The sequence below is a fragment of the Myotis nattereri genome, assembly GCF_964212035.1.
Source record: "Myotis nattereri genome assembly, chromosome: 10".
Classification (NCBI taxonomy): domain Eukaryota; kingdom Metazoa; phylum Chordata; class Mammalia; order Chiroptera; family Vespertilionidae; genus Myotis; species Myotis nattereri.
The window spans coordinates 78,428,564-78,450,276 of NC_138085.1; the positions used below are offsets into that span (position 1 = coordinate 78,428,564).

Consider the following 21,713-nt stretch of genomic DNA (forward strand, 5'->3'; position numbering starts at 1 on the left):
CTAGTTGAAATGGAGTATTGTATTTTCTGTACTATTGTTAAAGGGTTTTATCACATTGCTTTATGTGTTTTTAATGTTAGGCTTTTCATTTAACATTTTCCACTTTGGATTATTTACTGTTAGTGCCGATCAGTCTTTGGAACCTGAGCGGTTGGAAAGGCAAAGAAAAATATCTTGGTTAAAAGACAGAGTAAAGTCCTTACAGGATCAAGAAATTTCTGTCAATCAAGAGATGGAGCAGTTTCAGCAAGCCATAGAAAAGGACAAAGAAGAATATACTAGAATTAGGTAAGTTTCAACCTGCTTACACTTATTTTTTTCAATTACTTGAAAATCATAGTGTTGCTCTTTATAGGAAGTAAGAAAACATGAAGGTTTTTGTTTGCTCTACATAATTTAGGGACCTTTTAAAAGCGTTTTTTGAGACTTTCTTACACTCTTAGAGTTGAATAACTTCTGGGATTTCTAGTCTCCATTATTGCATCCTTTTTTTTTTTTTTTGGATTTCTGACTAATTTTTCTCTAGTTGCACAATTATTTTTAAATAATGACATCTTCAGTGGTTCTCAACCTGTGGGTCGCGACCCCTTTGGCGGTGGAACAACCCTTTCACAGGGGTCGCCTAAGACCATCCTGCATATCAGATATTTACATTACGATTCATAACAGTAGCAACATTACAGTGATGAAGTAGCAACGAAAATAATTTTATGGTTGGGTCACAACATCAGGAACTGTATTTAAAGGGCCAGAAGGTTGAGAACCTCTGATCTGCTTTTAGTTTTTAGGGTAGCGGGCTCTGTTACTGGTATACAGGTGTTAGGGGAGAAGGGTGAATATTTCTGTGTAATTTTATCACGTCTGCTCTGTTCTTCCACTTTTATATTTTAGGAGAGAAGAATTAGATGTGAAGCATTCACTGAGCTATAATCAGAGGCAGCTGAAAGAACTGAAAGATAGTAAAACTGATCGACTGAAACGATTTGGCCCTCATGTTCCAGCTCTTCTCGAAGCAATAGACGATGCTTATAGACGTGGGCACTTTACCTATAAACCTGTAGGCCCCTTAGGTATTTGTCACCATTTAGTCAGGATATAATAAACATTAGAAATAAGGTTTTATTTTTAGGAGTGGCTCTATTGAATCTAATTTTAAACCTATTATCAAAGAGCTATATAGTTATGTGTGGATTTTAATTGTACATGTTTTAAGAAGTAGTGATGAGTCACCTTAAAGTTTGTAACTTTGCTTTTGTATCTTTAAAGCATAAAATACTCAAAAGAGAACTTAGGAAAATAATTATAGAGTTAAGTAATCTGATTTTGATTTTTTCCCCTGAATGAGTAAATAAATGAACTAACTTGACTGTAACTGATTTGTAAGAAAATCCAGTGACATTAAGACATATTTGAAAGGATACTCACCACCTGAGTTTTGTTTAACCTTTAAAAAATGACTTGTGTTTTTCTGAGTTTCTTAGTTTCTATTAAGGATGGACAACATTGTTTCTAAGTCCTCTCCCAACTGTAAAATCTGGGATTACTTAAATATCTCCATATATACCTGAGATTTTAGAAAATCAGTTAAGTTCTCCTACGGAGTTATCTCTAATTCTGTACCTTGTTACGTGAAAATATAAACTTATTTTGTTAGTAAAGTACTGTATTGTATAAGTACAGTGCTATATACAATATTAAGTATTGTAGTAATGTCTCTTTAATTAAATATGTACCTCTATGCCAGGATCCATTTCAGTGAAAGGCATTTTTTCCTGTTGTAAGTCTAAAGTTCCAATGTTAATCAGTTTTATAAAAAAAAAATAAAGAATCTCTAAATCTTTTGATTGATTTTCAAAATACCATTCAAAGGCTGGAATCTATAAATGTACGTAGAAAAACCACTGTTGATTTACATTCCAGTGGGACAGCTTTTTTCACAGAGTAGAGTGGGTTTCCTCCTAGTGTGATGAGTGGGTGGATATGTGGCATTTCCCATTCAGTTAAAGTAAGATTTGTAATATCATTTAAGCTGCTTTACATGAGAATATTTTAAAATCATTATGAACTATTTTAAAAAGATAGTTACATTAATGTTCAAAAATAAGTATTTATGGGCCTTTAATAATTTTTTATCACTTTTAGGAGCTTGCATACATCTTCGGGATCCTGAACTTGCTTTGGCTATTGAATCTTGCTTAAAAGGACTTCTGCAAGCTTATTGTTGCCATAATCATTCTGATGAAAGAGTACTTCAGGCACTAATGAGAAAGTTTTATTTACCAGGGACCTCACGGCCACAGATAATAGTTTCTGAGTTTCGGAATGACATGTATGATGTACGACACAGGTAAGGCATCAGTAATTAAATACTGTTTCTGGTTTTGCTTAATCATGCGCAAGTCACAAAGAATGAAAACATTTTTATGTTAACCGTATCTGTACTACTGATATACAAAACTGCATCAGGCCACTTTGTTCTCTTCTGGTAGATAAACAAGAGAGATACGCTCTGCCTTGAGGTCTGTTGTGGGAGTCAGTACGGTGAAATAGATGTAGTCTGGCCTAGGAATTATGCTGATGGGGGAAATGGTGCCAGACCTAGACAAATAAAGAGGGAGGCATTAAGGGAGACATTGTTCATGTGCTTCGGAGATTCCATAAAGAGCTGTGATTGTTTTCCTTAATGACCCTAACAAACCTTTCAAGACAAGATACCCAAACTGGCTTCTTTACTAGCTGTTGGCTGGCTGCCCATTGTATTTCTAAGTATGTACATAGTCCCTAATTTATTCTTTGTCAGCTTTGATAAAATTGGATTACAAGTTATAGTTGCGGTTGAGATAGGGAGTAAATAAATGTTAGGCGGTATGCCGGGGTCCAACCCCAGCACGTCCAGGGATTCCCAAAGGTGTAGACAGAGTCGGCGAAGAAGGAAGGACACGGAGACACTGTTCAGTTGATCAGCAGCCTAGCCAGGATCTCCAACCAGGATCTCCAGCCAAGTTCTGGTCTGGATCTCCAGAGAGGCTCTGCCATTTATTGTCTTGTTACATCCGTATTTATACCAGTTGATTTTAATCCTGTCAATTTCTATTACAAAGGTTAGGGCGTTTCTTATCTCCATTCCAGGGAGTAAAGATTATGTAGCTTAAGCATGATTGTTTGTAGTTAAAGTGATTAACTACCTGCCTGGCACTTAGTTAAGAAGTTTCATCCCCTCCCTAACTTCAGGGAAAAATCCCTACCTGGGGAAACAACCTTTCTCGGAGAGGTGACCTTGGTTAAAACACACAGCACTAAGGGGAGCAAACATATTAAGAACAGTATGCTATATACGCCAGGTCCGTTGAAACATATGCTGTGCAGATGTTTCTATCCTGCAGCGACTGTGTCAAGCAGCAAGGATGGACCGGCTTCCGGCAGAGGTAGGTTAGTGAAGAAATCAGAGGAGAGAGGAAAATGATTGGTCTTCTAACTGTTGAGTTTGTTAATTGCCTTCTAGGCAAATAGAATTTTATGTGCAAATTGCATGGAAGCATGACATCATAAATTACTCTGCAAAAATAGCATTTGCATTATAGATAGTAAGGAACAGATTAAAAGATATTTAGGACAAAATAACACATGTTACTTCAATATAAGAGAAAGAAGAATTGAGGATCACTGCTAGGTTTTTGGCTGGAGTGACTACCTAACAGATGTGCCAACAATTGATTTAGGAAAAATATAAGAAAAAAGTGAATTTGTCAAAAGTAGTTAAGTTCTGTATTAGAATTGTTGATTTTGGGCTTTTATACTAGAAAGTAGAGGCCCAGTGCACTGATTCGTGCACTGGTGGGGTCCCTCGGCCTGGCCTGCAGGGATCAGGCCAAAACCGGCTCTCTGACATCCCCCTGAGGAGTCCTGGATTGTGAGAGGGCATAGGCCAGGCCAAGGGACTCCATCAGTGCATGACTGGGGTCTGGGAGGGACCGCAGGAGGGCTCCAGGGCATGTCCGGCCCACCTCGCCCAGTCCTGATCAGCCGTACCCCAGCAGCAAGCTAAACTACCTGTCAGAGCGTCTGCCCCTGGTGGTCAGTGCACATCATAGTGACTGGTCGGACACTTAGTATATTAGGCTTTTATTATATAGGATAAGGATTGGGAGTTAAGAGTAAGTGTTTTCTTTTTCTGCATGGGAATTTTACCTTAAGTTGATTTCTAGTTTGATCCCTGGTTTCTTAAACCCCATAAAAGTGAAATTTCAGTTGTGCTACCAGACAACATTGCTGTGGTAAAAAATGATCCCTGACAGGTTAGTTGCAACTGAAGTTGGGGAATATAAACTTTCAAATTTAATTTGTGTAAAAGCCAGTCTCCTGATTTCTACCCTAAAACCTGCTCTTCCTAGAATCTTCTCCATCTTCATTTTTCAGTTGCTTAAGCCAAAAGTAGGTTTACAGTTGTCCCTATGGAAAATAATGCAATATTTAATAACTAATAATGCAAGAATAAACTCTGTTTCACATACAACTGTAAGCCTGCTTTTGCCCCACCCTGTATATACAAAGATACTTTCTTTGTTTTAGAATTGTAGGACTAAGAAAGTACTAAGACTACCATGACCATTTCCCCTTTAGATACTCATTGCTTCTGCACCTTCTGTTCTTGGTGTATCCATTCTTCAGTGCTGTTATTAGCACAGATGTTTAAAATTGTAGTTGAAAGAGTGAATGTCTCTTTAGGGAGCCCAAATTATAATTACTAAGAATATCATTTCTCATATTTCCTCTGTGTTCATAATAATCTTTACTTCAGTTTTTCTTGTCTCGGTAGTAATATTGTTTCACTTTTTTAGTTAATTGACTTTTATTTTTATGTATGATAGCATGTAAGATTTAAGAAAGGTGTAATTACTGTAACAGGCAGTAGGGCATAGTGTTTAAGAATCTGGGCTCTACAAATGTTGAATCACTGTGTTGTACACCTGAGACTAATATAATATCATATGCCAACTCTACTTTATTAAAAAAAGGAGAAGAAGAATCTGGGCTCTAGAGCTGAGGTGCCTGGTTTAAATCCTAACCCAGGCATTTAACAAGCTCTATGACATTGAGGAACTTATTAAAATCTGAAGCTTCTCCTCTGGAAAGAAAAAGGGAGAGAATAGTATTATCTGTCTCATTGTTGCTATAGGATTAGATGAGCATATAATATTCTTATAACAGTGCCTATCACATATAAATGTTTGCTAAGTAAATAAATAAACCTAATCAGATATTTTCAAATGTTACCAGATATTTTTCATTATCTTATCATTGCCTATCATCTACTCACCCATTAATATATATGTAGGGATGTTTCCATATAATTAAAGTTTGATGCTAATCCTTATGTATTTTTGTCTCTTAGAGCTGCTTATCATCCAGAGTTCCCAACAGTGCTGACAGCTTTGGAAATAAATAACGCAGTTGTTGCAAATAGCCTGATTGACATGAGAGGGATAGAAACAGTGCTGCTAATCAAAGTAAGACCAGATGCGTGCTGTGTTTATGTTTTTTAAAAAATTTCAGAACTGAAGTAGGTTATATAAGTCCCTGTTCCCCTCCTACATCATGGAGCTGTTGATGTTTCATCATTGTACATGTACCTCGTAGGAAAATCTATAGAATAATATAGAGCTGGTGGTTTGTGTTTTTTGCCCCAGGGAACTTCATTACTTTCAGCTATTCTTTGTAAAGCAGTTTCACAAATGTATATATTTTTGATGCATGATGCTATAAATTTTTTTGTTTATGCTTTCTTGATTGCCTGCCAAATTCATTTTTTACTTGCCCTTACAGATACATGTATTATTATCATTCTACTTTTTAAACAAATACTTGACTTGATACTTTATAAATCTCTTTTCTTAAAAATTTGAGTGCTGTAAAATCAATATGTATTCTTTATCTGTATATGCATTTTTATATACTTGTTTGATTTGATCACCATATAGTGTTTTACCTATTGGAATAAATTTTCTGGAAAGGAATAAGGAAACTTAAAACAGAAATACGTAATCAAGACAAACACAATAGAGTCTGTTTTTCTTATTAATGGAAATGAGAAGTAATGGTATTAATAATCCAAGTGTGTGTGTGTATTGCAAGTGTTGTAATTTTTGTGGGCTTGGCTCTATCATATTTTAGAAGGATATATGAAATAAAACAATGAAATCCTATTGTAAAGGTCTGTGCCTGGAGAGGTTAAGCCTGATTCCCTTTTGATTTCCTCTAAAGCTTAAATATTTCAAGGTTGTTGTCGTTTACTGGAATTTGTTATTCAGTTGCATCATTTCTAGGAAGTCATTTAGAAAAAATAAGATTTGTATTAACTGGTAAAAGTAAATATTTTCATGTGAAGAGTTACTTAAAATTTTTAATTTTAAATGGATAGCAATATTAGAACTTAAAAATAGAATGTATCAGTTTGTCACAAAGCATTATTTGCTGTGCTGATTTGAAGACTTAATAGTTTTAATTCTTTGAATCTTGAAAGTTTTTTTTAATTTTTTTGTTTAACTTTATGGAATTATTTTACTTGAATGTTTAAATAAAAAATATTTGAATCTTAAAACAATGGCAGAAATTTTGAAATTGTGTGCATCAGAAATGCTTTGGCACAATTTAAGAAATGTATTCCTCCTCTGTTGTTTTTAGAGTAATTCTGTAGCTCGTGCAGTTATGCAGTCCCAAAAGCCACCTAAGAATTGCAGGGAAGCTTTTACTGCTGATGGTGATCAAGTTTTTGCAGGACGTTATTACTCATCTGAATATACAAGACCTAAATTCCTAAGCAGAGATGTGGATTCTGAAATAAGGTTGGTGTCCAGTGTGGCTTTGCTATATTATTTCTACTGCTTCCTTTGGGGTTCATACATATTTTATTAGGTAGCACATGTTCTTTCTCCAAGTAAAAAATAATTAAAAACTAAGGAGAAACACTCTATGAAAATACATAACAGAATTTGTCCTACCCTGAAAAAGGGAAGTTATAAAATTTAGCCATTTTGTTTATGTAAATTATGTTGATTCTTTTTTATTAATTATTTTTTAATATATCTTATTGATTTTTTACAGAGAGGAAGGGAGAGGGATAGAGAGTTAGAAACATTGATGAGAGAGAAACATTGATCAGCTGCCTCCTGCACACTCCCTAATGTGGGGATGTGCCCACAACCAAGGTACATGCCCTTGACCAGAATCAAACCTGGGACCCTTGAGTCTGCAGGCCGACGCTCTATCAACTGAGCCAAACTGGCTAGGGCAGCCTTGGGCAAACTATGGCCCGCAGGCTGGATCCGGCCCGTTTGAAATGAATAAAACTAAAAAAAAAAAAGACCGTACCCTTTTATGTAATGATGTTTACTTTGAATTTATATTAGTTCACACAAACACTCCATCCATGCTTTTGTTCCGGCCCTCCGGTCCAGTTTAAGAACCCATTGGGGCCCCTTGAGTCAAAAAGTTTGCCCACCTCTGGGCTAGGGCAATTATGTTGATTCTTTAAATTTATTCTAAATATTCAGAAAAATGTTTAATAACAATATTGTTTATTGGTTTTATTTTTGGTTTAGGCTCTTAGTTTCAAATTTTATTTACTTGGTAAATTTTTATTGTTTTAGCAAAATTACTATTTGTTAATAAATGTATAGATTTATATATGATAAACATTTCTTATTAAATCCTGAGGAGCCATCTTAAATTTTTGCATCAGGCCCCATTTTTATCAGAAATACCACAATTATTCTTTCCTCATTTTTATTCATTTATCATTTATTCAGCTGACTTTTTTTCTTTTTTTTTTTTAAATTTTGAGAATTCCAGTAAGGTAGCACATTTATAATATTTATCAAATTTAAGTTGCTGTGTTATTTTATATATCAGTAAGGAAGAAAAAAGCTGCTAATAGAACCATGGACTGAAAGATTATTTCAGAGAGGTGAAAACGTGGGAACTATGCATCTTACTGAAATATGGCACACTCTCTCTCAGAGAAGGTTTTCTTAGCTGCAAAGGTGGTTCACTTCCACCAGGCACTCGCCTCTGGGGGACAGGTACTGTGGTCAGGCAGGAAAAGGTCATTTCTGAGGACGGTGAATGCCGGCCAGATCTTTATGGTTTTGGCATTTGCTTGCTTTATTCTCCATCCCTTTTCATTGTCCTCCTTTCATTCACTTTAATTCCTCACGCATTCATAGCAGTGGTAGCACTTCCTCACCAACAATGAATGTCGAGCTGCCAATTTTATCTTTTCACCCCTCGGTGCCTTTGTGCAGGTCTTCCCAGCCTCTCCTCTAGTTGGTCCCTCTGTTGAAAACTTTACAGAATAAAATTGCCATGTCTCCCAAAGTCTGATTTTTCCGTGGTACTGTGGACCTATAGGGTCCTGTTCGTATTTTGATGTTATGGTTTATTTCCTGAGTCTTTTTTGTTTGAGTTATTCATGTCTTAATTCTATCTCTGCCTCTACTTATCACTATGCACAAAGTCCGCCACACAGAAATCATATCATAAATGCCTATTAATGAAATAAGTAAAATTTGACTCCAGTCTAGATATTTTTTTTGAAATCATTAGGATTTTTACAAATAAGCTATTAAAAATTAGTTTTTCTTTGTAAAGATCTAAAGTATTTGTAATATTCAGAAATAGTTTTAAATTATTTTTTATCCTTCTCTATCCAGTGAATTGGAGGATGAGGTTGAAAATAAGAAGGCCCAGATATTAAATTTTCAGCAACATTTGTCTGCCCTTGAAAAGGATATTAAACGCAATGAAGAATTTCTTAGAAGGTACCAACTACGATATAAAGAATTAAAGGTAAAAAAATATATGCATCATTTTGTTTTCTCATCTTGTCACTTCTAAGCTGTTTTTAAAATTCTACCATTTATTTAGTTAAGCACCTTAATAGTCTTAAAAGAGCTTTTTACATATGTGGGTTTTATCTATCAGTATTTACATTGTTAAAAATTAAAACAAAATTTAACTGTATTTATTAGTTCAGTTAAAAATTATAAACTCATTGTTTGTTAACATACTAACATTTTTATGGAAAATAACTTTTCCAAATACCAAAGCTATTTAGTGAGAAGATTGACATTTTTATATTTTTGTAGTAAATTTGTATTTCTGGCTTAATAAAACTTAACTGAATTATCAAATCAACCTTCTGCAATCAATCTGTTGCAATAAGTACACGTCACCGAGTTATAAACCTCCTGAGCACTTATGAGAAATAATAGTAAAAACGGTGAATAATGTCTTAGTGTTTTTATGAGAATAGTTTTGACCTCATGAATCTCTGCAAGAGTTTCAGAGGCATCCAGGCAGTACTTGAATTGTACTCTGAAGACCCCTGGATTAGAATAATCTTTCCACAAGTTGAGTCTGGATATTTTAGAATATTTTCTCTATGAATTCAACATTATCATCATTTTAAATGCAAAGATGGAATACTTACATCTTTTTTGTGTGGGAATGGGTCACCAGTGAGGGTCATATGGCAAACTTGGTAATATAACTTACTTTGGTTCATTTAATACTAATATGTCTCTTTTATTAAATACAGAATCCTTCTGTAACACAGAGTAGAACATCATGGATTAATATAACCTTTCTTTATTTTTATTTTTCATTTATTTTTATGTTACTAAAATTAAAATACTTTCTTTCAGATGAAAATAAGAAAAAGTATTTCTGAAATTCAGGAACTTGAGAATATAGAAGAACACCAGTCTGTAGATATTGCAACCTTGGTAAGAGTCTTTTCCTCAGAGTTATAAAGGACAAAACTATCATTTAGCTTAACAGTATCTACTCAGCTTTTTTAAAAATCCTTTTACTTAAGGCTGCTTTTCATGATTGTCTCCATTTACAGGTAAGATAGAAACTACCTCATGTATAGCCTTCAAGTTCCTTATTGTTTTGTCTGTATAACTTGCATGAATAATAACTGATTTTGTCATCTACTACATGAAGAAAACTTTATCAAAGCTTAATAGTGCTCGTAAAATCGAACAGTGGCACTTTAAACCCTGCTGCCTAGCATAGTATTTTTCAGAGTGAATCAGTATGAATATTAATGGGTACCTTTTAGTCAGTTACGCTTGTTCTCTTTGCATTGTTTCTTTTCCCCAAGTTAATAGTTTTCATTTTAATTGACCACATATTTGTTATTCTGTATTTTTTTCAGGCATCTGTTTATGATATTCAGCTTAGCTTCTCTGAGTTACAGTAAACAATGGATTAGATAGCTTGCAGAATCTTGTTAAAAGAAGTATTACTTAGTGTCTGTACTGTACGTCATATAAACTGCTGAGGGATATACAGCATGTGGACTCTACTCGAATGAGAATTTGTCTTCATTTTTTATTAGTAATCTTGTTTCCCACATTTTATTTGTCTGCTTTAACTCCTTTTATTGATAGATTAAGTTTTATAAATATATTTTTATTGATTTCAGAGAGGAAAAGGAGAGGGAGAGAGAGAGAGAAACATCAGTGATGAGAGAGAATCATTGATCGGCTGCCTCCTGCACGCCCCTTACTGGGGATCTTGCCCACAACCCCAGGCATGTGCCCTTGATTGGAATCGAACCCAGGACCATTCAGTCCACAGGCCAATGCGCTATCCACTGAGAAAACTGGCTAGGGTGATAGACTAAGTTTCTTGAAGATATGTAATATGTCTTGTTTATTTTTGTTTACTCAGCATCTAACACATTGTCTGGCACAAGGTAGATATTTATACCAGTATGTACTATATTGTGAAAGAAAAGTAAGTGGGTAGAATAAAAGTTATCCCTTTTGATTATGACCTCAAGCACAATATAGTTTTAAATTGTGTCCTAAATAGTATCTCTTATTATTTTGAACCTGTTTCCTTCTTCCTAATTTGCTTTTGAGAGTGTGAAAATGCCTTAGTAGTCTTTGAATTTGTCTTTTATCTGATTTGCCTATAGCGTGTAGTGTCTTCTCTCTTAGAATTGTTTGTACTACTTTTCTATCTGATAACAAAGCATTTTAATTAACTCCATATGCTCTGTAAATGTAATCAGGAAGATGAAGCTCAAGAAAATAAAATGAAAATGAAAATGGTTGAGAAAAGTATGGAACAACAAAAAGAAAATATGGAATACCTTAAAAGTCTGAAAGTAGAAGCAGAAAACAAGTATGATGCGATTAAACTGAAAGTTAACCAGCTAGCAGAGCTAGCAGATCCACTTAAGGTATGTATTATTGTTATTCTATGATATATGTATCTTAGGTGTTAACTTTATATCTACAGTGTACTCACTAGATATTATCCTAACATAATTTATGTTTAAACGTTAATATAACCACGTAAAAATAGGATGTAAACCAAATTTTCATCCTTAGATCAATTAGAATAAAATGCTTCTGCTCATGCTTTTATAAGAATAAATTGGCAAGTTTTTGTCCCAGAAGATTATAGCTCCCCGCCCTCTTTATTTTCTGATTTTTTTTTTTTTTTTTTTTTTTTTTTTTAGAGCTAGAGCCAGGGACATCTTGTCTGTCTGCACTGTTTCTGTGCTTGCCTGTTCTGTTGTCCCACTTTCCTTCAATAACTCAAGCCAACTTGAAATAAAGTGCTACTCAGTTCCTGCTTATTGGCATGTCCCAGTTACGTTCCAGCTTGAATTCAGTTTATTTTTTTTAACACATGCTTTTTAAAACCAAATTTAGGAAAACAATTATTCAACAATTAAATTGTGTAAATTTTTCCAAGTTGTTTATTAGGTTAGTTATTATTATTTTATTGTCATCATTTTTATGAATAGCTCAATTATTTTCAGGACTTTTATTTATAAGACACTGGGAAGAATGAATAGGATATTTTCAGAGGGGTGGGGTATCTGAGATATCACTCTAACATATCCTTTTCTTTTTCCAGGAAAATTAATTGCCCTCTGTATATTAAATTGTGTTTAGATATTTTTAAAGTTTAAGAGAATTTGCATGCATAAAAATTTTTATTGTAATTTTGTTTATTAAAAAATTTTTAAAATGTAATATAGAGTTGAGAGAATAGTAGAGGAATTTAGAGGTTTTGCTGCATAGAAATAGCTTCCCCCTATTTGTGGTAGATTTCTCTGTAGTTACTATCCCTGGAGCTGAGATTTCTGTCTGCCATTATAACCTAAGATGGATCAATTGAGGTGGGCAAAGGTGGGGATTGAGAATGGAAAGAGACTTTGCTTGGGGTAATAGGTGCATGAATCAGTGTGCAGGTGATATTTGATTGGGTTGTACACTTGAAACCTGTATGGTTTTGTGAACCAATGTCACCCCAATAAATTCAATAAAAAATAAATAAAATTATGACTGAGAAAATGAGAAAAAAGAAAAGAAAATAGGAAAATAGACTAAGAAGAATATATAGTTTAAATATTAAATTGTAAAGTTGTGAGGAAGGAAAATGTACTAAACGTAACACTGAGAAATACAAATAAGAGAGTAGTTACCACAGGAAATAAGAATTAAGAAGATAAAGCCTAAGACAAAAAAGAAAACAAAATTCCTTTGTAAAAGAAGAAAAAGAATAAAATAAATATGAAAATTATCAAGAATAGACAAGGTAGAATTCAGAGAAATAAATTCAGGAACTAGAGCAGTAAAATTACAACAAAGGTAAGGTTAAAACATTTTTTTTAATGGGTGAAGGATTGAACAGAGTGACAAAATCAAAATGATGAAATACGGTAAAACGATATAGGGAAAGAAAGCACCTAAATTATTTATCCCAGAAGACTTAAAATTAAAAACAAGGAATGATGAAGAGTAAGCTGTGTTCTGTTCTTTTAGGGACCTCTAAGCTAAAGCAACTCCTGGAATTGGGAGTCCATAAATAAGTCCAAGAGCAGAAAAATATGGGCAGAAGGCAGTAAGAATTCTTGGTCTTAGCTCTTTGCCTTGGCTGCAAATAACTGAAAGCTAGGAGGTGAGTCCTTCAGTTAACCTGCATGCAAACAGCTAGTAGCCAAGAGGTTTTCCTTCACAGTGTCACATCACATAGCCGTCAGTAACAAGAGGACCAAGAGGATTTGGCTAACAAAATAATTCCTGAGAAACTGCAGTCACTTGTTAAACATTAGCAGCTTCTAGACATGATGCTTGCTGTTAGGAGATTTGTTCATTTTGTGAGAGGGGTGGTAAAGAGTAGAATACTCTGTTTAACATGCAGTCGTTGAAATCTTGGCATGGGGACTACTTTTCTCACAAGATTTCATGTTTTATAGTTTTTTAAAACCTCATAATGAACGTAGGTTTATATGAAACAAGAAGCAATCTTTCCGATGGTGCTGAATAAAATTCATTATTTAGGCATCCAAGCGAATAAGGTTTTTCAATGATTCTGTCCTTTCTAGCATCTTAGTCTATTTTCTAAAGGCTGTAACTTCTTGCAGGTGGAAACTCTACAGCAAGCATGTCAAACTGAAAGGCTAATGACATGGGCCAAATAAATGAGGCCAAGGGCCGCGAGTTTGACATGCTTACTCTACAGGTTAAGGGCTGCATCATAGTTTCATTTTAGACCCATCCCATCCTAGGCCTCACCCAAACCAAGATGAATGTATTAATTTGCTTTTATTATCTTTAGTTCTTCATTTCGCCATCAAATTAAATGAAATTAAAAGAAATGCTCTCTTGGTTTCCTTTTAGTTTTAAATCTCATAGTACCCAGGACATTTATTAAATATACAAGGACAAATCAGACAGCTATGGTAAATGTTGAGAAAGGGATATTAACATCTGTAGGTCTTTTCCTATTATTTTACGCTGTAGGTCTTTCCCTTTCTCAGGTTGCTAGGAGGGAAGATTAACCAGCACAAATGTGTCCTTGTGTGTTTTATCCCTTCTGTTCCCTAACACTGAATTGATTCCCTAAAGCAAATGGGGCCTATTTATTTTGACAGCTTCTACCAGAAATGATTAGAAAACTTAGTTCTGTTTTTAGAAGACAAGCATTCTATTTCATAAACTGTTCCCATTCCTAATTGTAATCTCTCCTGCTACACACATTGCACCCACTTTCTTTTATTGTTTGATATAAATGAGCAGTTTATTTTCATCCTTCATGTAACAATGATTTTAATAGAACTCTTTTATAAAAGCTATATGTTATCAAATGTCTATCATGGTGATATTTCCATTAATATGAACAACCTGCAATAAATTGTATTCTTAGGTTAGAAAATAGCCTATGATGTGAGGTAAATATTTTCCATGTTTAGATACCTCTTCCTTTTGCGGATACCTCCATATATTGTCCCGTGTGATGCTCTTATTGCTGCTCTGGTTTGTATTTGTTTCTTTCTCTGTTTATAACTAACTCTTGAGACTGAACATGATAATCATAGTGTCAGTGAGCAATGCTAGGCTCAAAAAACAAACAAATTAACTAAAATATAACCTGGTGGTTCTTAAATCAGCCTTTTGAAAACAGTGTTATTGAGATATAAGTGACATGCATTAAATACACATATAAGTGTATGAGTTCATAAATTTTGATATGTATATGCCTGTAAAACCTCACAATCAGAAAAAAGAACAATCCTTCATGCTCAAAGTTTCCTCGTGCCCCTTTGTAATCTGTCCCTCCCTGTGCCCTGCCCCTCGTCGCCAGACAGCCATCTGTCTGCTTTCTACACTATAGCCTGCACATTTTCTAGAATTACATGCAATGGAATCACACATTATATACTCTCACTTTTTTGTGCTCTGACGTTTTTCAGAACCTAACATGCTGTCTAGCACATAATGTATACACTGTTTATAGTTTGAGAGAAAAAGTGAGTGAATGGAATACAAGTTACTCTTTCTGATTATTGTAATCATCCATATTTTTACCTGAATCAATAATTCATTTCTTCTTATTGCCAAGTAGCATTCCATTGTGTTTGATATACCACAATTTGTTTCATTTACTGATTGATGGACATGGGTTTCCAGGTTGGGGCTATTACAAAGAAAGCTGCTCTAAACATTTGTATATCAAACCAAAAGAACAAGCCCTCTGAGATTCTAAACTTATTTTGGTGCTTCTTAAATCAAGAGCTATTTAAAAGATTGAGATTCGGGGATTCCAGACCTAAAATAAAACATCCAGAGGTGGAGTCTAGAAGTCTATATATTTTGTAAAAACATCCAAATCAGTGGTAATGTAGATCATTATTTGAGAAGCCACCATAATGAATGTCTTTATGCATATGTCATCCAAGCCTTTCACCAGGCTAATGTGGCTTCCCACCAAACTATGCTGTTTACCAAAATAAAGTTGAAAGCACCATATATATGGAGACTTCATATAAGAGTTAAATATAATCATGTGACTCCGCATTTCTATTCAGATACATCCGGTATGAACTCTAACACTTGTGTCTTCAAGCAACATAGTCCTATCCACTTTATGGAGTTGTCAGTTTGTTTTATAGTTTGTTTTATAGCTGGTAATTTTTTTTTTTTTTAAAACAATGTTTGCTTTAAAAATTATTTTGGCTTTCTTCAAACAGGATGAATTAAACATTGCTGATTCTGAAGTAGATACCCAAAAACGAGGGAAGCGGCATTATGAAGAAAAACAAAAAGAACACTTGAATACTTTAAATAAAAAGAAACGAGAACTGGATATGAAAGAAAAAGAACTAGAGGTTATCATTTTTTATTTTACGTTTTTGTTTACAACCTTAGTCCTAATTCCCAAAGTGCGTTTTTCTTAATATCCTGTTTTCAAACATACACAAGTTGTCGGATGAGTATCTGTTTCCTATAAAGTAACAGCTGTTTTGGTGAATCAAGAGAAGGAGCCTTAGGGACTCTCTGAGTGTGGGGACTTAAATAGACCAACACGAAGAAGACTTCAGGCAGGACTGCGACAGTCTGGCGTCTGAAAGGGAATGGCACTCCTTCCAAGCTAATCTAGCTCCTTACAGGCCTAGTGTGGCAAGTAGATAGCAGCTTTATGCCAGAAAATCCATCCCTGCCTCTGAGTAGTTGGGGCCGGGCTTGGCTGAGCTGGGCTGGGCTGGGCTGGGCTGGGCTGCAATTCCACTCCTGCTTGCTGGACACCCATGCTGACAGCTGTGTGAGCAGCAGCCCTATCTTTGGAGATTAGTTGAAAGCAACCTCGGTCTAACTAGAAGAGATGGATCTCAACTTTGCCTTTATGTATCTTGGGAAAGGACTGAGACTCTAATCCATTGCCTTACTTATTCAAGACTTACACCAAATGTTGTAAATACAAAATAAGTACTATGTGTGAAAGTGCTTTGAGTTTTTTAATATTTTATAAACATGAGGGTCTTTTTGTTTGCATTTCAATACTATTTGGTGTTCAGAGTCCATCCTAAAATACACAGAAAGCTATGTCTGACCTCAGTGCCCTGCATGCCAGACTTTTCATAACTGCTACTTGAAATTTGTTTCATTAGGAACTTACGGAGGTCTTACAAATTATTAAAGATGTGAACAGTAGTGTAATTTTCTCTTGAAGATTTATAGTGACTGTACTATATTCTCAATATAAAGCTTAGAGAAATAACATTGATACCAAATGCATTCAAAATACATTGTGTAAACATAAGTTTAGAATTTTACTTTGCCTATTTTGGCATTAGTAGTACAATCAATTGTTATCTCAAAGAGTTTTAATGGCATTAAAAATCTCTTGTCTTAGGAGAAAATGTCACAAGCAAGACAAATCTGCCCAGAACGGATAGAAGTGAAAAAGTCCGCATCGATTCTAGATAAAGAAATTAATAGATTAAGACAAAAGATCCAGGCAGAACATGCTAGTCATGGAGATCGAGAAGAAATAATGAGGTAAGTGGTTGGTAGCTTTTCTACTTGATTATGTTATCTATATATATTATCAACACAAAAAATAAATGTTTAAATATAAATCTTAAATTTGGATTAAATATTGCCATAGCATATAGTTTATAGCTAAACTAGTCTTTCTTATGTGTATGTTAATAATAAACTAACTTTGCCTTGGCCGGGTTGCTCAATTGGTTGGAGCGTCATCCCACACACCAAAAAAGGTTTTGGGTTCAATCCCCAGTTGGGGCATGTATGGGAGGCAACTGATCAATGTTTCTCATATCGATGTTTCTCTCTCTCTCTCTCCCTCTCTCTCCTGTCTCTCTCTCAAAGTCAATAAAAAAATAATATAAACTAACTTTTTTCTTTTGAATTATTACAGAATATTTGTGTATAAATGTTATCTTTATACCTGTAAGGTTCATATAGACATGAAATTATTCAGCTTCACAAGTAATCAAAGAAATGCAAATCAGAATAATTAGAAGCCATTTTCACATACATGAAGATGGAAGAAACTTCATGTCAGTTAGATCTCAGTGAAATGGATGTTTTTATACTAGGTAAAAATGGAAGCTCCAATGTAGTTAGAGCACAGGTTCTGAAGCAAAAGTACCTCGATTTGAATTGCTCTTTTATTATCTTATGGCTTCAGCAGATTATCCAGTGTCTCTGAACCTTAAATTTTCTCATCTGTAAAATAGATGTAATTATACTATTCCCCTTAAAGGGTTATTGTGAGGATTAAATGAGATCATAATAGACAGAATATATAGGATACATAGTATGTTAAATATTAGTGTTTCTGAACAACATTAAGGCAGTTTATGTCAAATGCCCTCAAAAATTTGTTTGGCCAAGTAATTTTGTTGTTATAATCCAAAATGAGAAAAATAATTTTTGCTTGGATATGTTTATTATTTATAACAGTGAAAAATTAGAACCATGTGCAACTATAGGATGATGATTAAATTGTAGTAGAAGATTGTAACTATGCACTTTTGAAGAACTTTTCCTATTTAAGAAAAGGCTGGAGATGGGAGCTATCTCAATTCTATTTTCAAAAGCATTGGAAAACAAAAATAGTAAAGGTTTTCTTTAAAATAGTTTTTAAAAAATACAATGTAAAAAGACCCCCCCAAAAATTTACTTCCTCTTTTTACTTTTTTTCTTTTATCTTATTAAATGTGCTCTCAGTGTTTCTATATGCAAATGTAAGGTAATGTGACTGCTTTTTATCCTTTCAGCTATAAAAGATAGCACATTATATAAACTCTTTTACAGATTATTTCCTTTGATTTAATGATATACAGTGTTTTTGGATATTTTTTTTATTGTTTTAGAGTATTCAACCACCTATTGATGGATAGTTGAATTTTTTAATTGAACCTTTTACTATTATATATAGTGGTACATAGTAATTTTGTACATGTGTCATGTTATTCATGTTTATTTTGTGTGTGTGTATGTGTGTGTGGTTTTTTGGTTTTGTTTTTTTAGGAAAAAATTTCATTTTGACAGATTCCCCTTTCTGGGGATTGTGTTTAATTTGCATTCCCATCAGCCGTGTATTAGGGGGCTTGTTCCCAGTAGCCTAAACAGTGTGATCATCTTGTATGGTTTTTGCTGATGGATAGATTCCCCCCCCGCCCCCCCAAAAAAAAACACCTTGTTATAATTTTTATTTGCATTTCACTTATATTAAGTGTTATTGAACATTTTTTTTCTTGTCTTAACAACTATTTTTTGTTCTGTGCACTTTTTATGTATTTTTTCATTGTCCTGTGGATAATTTGGGTGTAAGGTGAGGAATGTATTTTATCTTTTTCCAAATGGCCCTGCAGCCATTTGAAAAGTTGTTTGTCCTCAAATTGTTTCCTTAAGAATGGCTACATGAATGATATTTTTGCATATTCATAATTATTTGTCTTAACTTTGAATTGAAGACTAGTTTACCCTAATGTAAAATCCCCTGTCTCTTGAGTATCTGTGATAGTCTACGAAGTCCTGTAGCTTGTCCAGAATGTCAGACTCCGTGATCCTTTCACTTGGTACACAGCGTGCTTTTTCAGTCTGGAGATTCAAGTCTTATTTATTAAACGTTTTCTTGTGTTTTACTTTTTAAAATATTTTCTGTTCTGTTCAGTTTTCTTTTTGAGGTCTTCATCCTATATAATAAAAGGCTAATATGCAAATAAACCAAACTGCAGAACGACTGATCACTATGACTCACACCGACCACCAGGGGGCAGACACTCAGCGCAGGAACTGCCCCCTGGTGGTCAGTGCACTCCCATGAGGGAGCACCGCTCAGCCGGAAGATGGGCACAGCAGTGGTGGCAGGAGCCTCTGCTACCTCTGCAGCAGCGCTAAGGACCCCTCGGGGAGCGGGCCTAAGCTGGCAGTCAGACATCCCCCTAGGGGTCCCATACTGCAAGAGGGCATAGGCTGGGTTGAGGACGAAACTCTCCCTCCGCCCCCCAGTGCACGAATGTTATGCACTGGGCCTCTAGTTTATACATATGTTAGATAGTCTTTGTCTTCTCTATATATTTTGTCCAACCATTTTATATGTTTTTTCCCCAGTTTGTTTCCTTTTCTCCTTTCTGCTCTCTGTGTTCCTCAGTGTGTTCCCACATTGGTGTCTGTCACTGAGGGAAATATTTATTGCCTTCCAGTGTAATCCCTTTACGTTTAGAAGGTGTATATTCTCTAATATACACTGCCACTCTGGGACCCACTTTCCTCTGTGCTTTCTCTGCCTTCTCTTGGGCTGGACTTTGTTCCTGCCCAGCCTGCTAACCACTCTTCCCGGTCAGGGCTGCACCCGCGCCTCCTGGCAGTGGATTGTGTTTACAACTCTGTGAAATCTGCTCGTTCTGGGTCCTCAGCACTCCCTGTACTCCCTGGTCTTCCCCATGAAATATACTTGAGATTTTACTTTTTTATGTTTCTTTGAATGGCCTTTATATACTTAATATTTTGTTCATAAACTAGGCAGTACCAAGAAGCAAAAGAAACCTATCTTGATCTGGATACTAAAGTAAAGACTTTAAAAAGGTTTATTAAATTACTGGAAGAAATAATGACCCATAGATTCAAAACATACCAACAATTTAGAAGGTAAGTGCATTAAAAAATATATTATCACATATGCATTTTTTTATTTTTCTTTGTTTCCACTTATCCCTTATAAATATTAAATTAAATTAAAAGAACTTTGCATGGTTCAGTTAGTGAAGAGCTGCCAGTGCTTACCTTGTCAGCTGGTGCTCACAGTCCTATAATTTAATTAGAGAATTATGGATTTGAGTGGGCCTTTATAGCAGCTGTCCAACTTTTCCACTCCATCAGGTATCCATCCTTTCTAGATCATTCACAGGTGGCTGGTCACTGACTGCTTAAAGTGCCCTTTGAAGGGTAGCTCATTGGTCCTGAGGCAGCCTCTTTCACTCTTGGACATCGCACGTTGTTGAGGGATGCATGTTTTTGACGGGACCTGCTGAGTCAATATTCAGTTGATTTACCCTGATCAACAAGAATGGTGTGGCTTGTAGCTTGATGGATGCTGCTTTGTTACAGCTATCTCCAGAACCTACTGCAGGACCTGAAACAGAGTAGGAACTTGGTATATATTAGTTGCGTGAATTAATACAGGATTAGGGAAACTGGATATTATTAATGTACCCGGAAATGTACAGACTCGCATGGATAAATTGACCCCAATGAAAGTCACAAGCAACAAATAAAGCAGAGGACAGTTTAAAGGTAGGGATAACCCTTGGTGTGCTTGGACCCAAGGCAGCCCTAGTCTTTATACTAACCTTCTGTTTTCCCCAGAAGCAATCCCTCAGTCACGTGCTTTTTCCCTGCCTTTATACCCCAAATTCTATTAGTCTTAAGAATTTTTTTAAAATGTAACTAGCTCTACCACATACATGGAAATTCAAGTGAAGCCATAACAAGAAATAGGCTTTTACATGAGTGACCATATTCCTGAACTAAACTAAAACTTTGTTTCTATTTTATAAGCATATGTTGTTAAGGCTTAAATAGGGTTTATTTTTATCCTCTTAAGGCTGCTTTTAAGTTTTGTTTGGTGGGACCAGAGCAGCCTTTAGTCGAGAACTAATTTTTTTCTACCTGTGAAGCAGGTTCTGAGTACTGTACTGATATCTTGTCACTTAAAAGGTTTCCACTTGGGCAGGGGGAATGTGAACTGCTCCTGGCTGTGGGTGTCTTCATGAATTACTTCTGCCTCTTTCCAATGTTTCTCCCCCAGGGAGTGGTACCCTCACACCGGATGAGTAGAGTGCTCAGTGAGACCCGAGGCACCTCTCCAGGTCCTCTCGAGTTCCCTCAGTGCTGTGCTTTCCTCTGCAGACTCTGCCTTGTGAACCGGAGGCTCCTTGGCCTCCAGGGACTTCCAGCTCCACTTAGTTTTTCACCCTCTCCCCCTTACTCTTCCATAAGTGGTCATTGAAGGCATCCATAGGGCTCGGTGGAATGCCACCTGACAGACAGAGACGGAGTGGGAGTTTGCATCGGGTCAGGCATGGTGTAGCTGTCGTAGATACGCAGTGACTGGAGGTTGCCCTTCCCCCTTTTTTTTTTTGCTACGAAGTTGGGAGGAGACAGGCAGATGAATAGGTCCTTCACCCATTGTCAACACTGCTAGAGTCAGTCCTTGCAAGGAGATGGATGTCTTCTGCATTAGGATGATGGATCGGTACATCCATATGGACCAGCTCTAATATCAGGAGATATATTCACTGTGAGGTGATATCATTCTGCAGATGTTTGTGGTAAAAATGTAGAGACAAGCGAAATATAAAGATCGGGAGA

General features: G+C 35.5%; 1 protein-coding gene across 1 annotated transcript in view; it reads left to right on the plus strand.

Annotated features, from left to right (window-relative positions):
* The window catches only part of SMC6 (structural maintenance of chromosomes 6), a 56,652-nt gene that overhangs the window by 26,335 nt on the left and 8,604 nt on the right, over positions 1–21,713 (plus strand). The window contains exons 13-23 of the mRNA XM_081101292.1: positions 124–288; positions 892–1,070; positions 2,143–2,347; positions 5,393–5,507; positions 6,682–6,842; positions 8,709–8,844; positions 9,702–9,782; positions 11,084–11,254; positions 15,560–15,697; positions 16,723–16,868; positions 19,866–19,991. Coding sequence (XP_080957418.1) covers positions 124–288; positions 892–1,070; positions 2,143–2,347; positions 5,393–5,507; positions 6,682–6,842; positions 8,709–8,844; positions 9,702–9,782; positions 11,084–11,254; positions 15,560–15,697; positions 16,723–16,868; positions 19,866–19,991 — 1,623 coding nt within the window. The remainder of the gene's footprint in view (positions 1–123; positions 289–891; positions 1,071–2,142; positions 2,348–5,392; positions 5,508–6,681; positions 6,843–8,708; positions 8,845–9,701; positions 9,783–11,083; positions 11,255–15,559; positions 15,698–16,722; positions 16,869–19,865; positions 19,992–21,713) is intronic.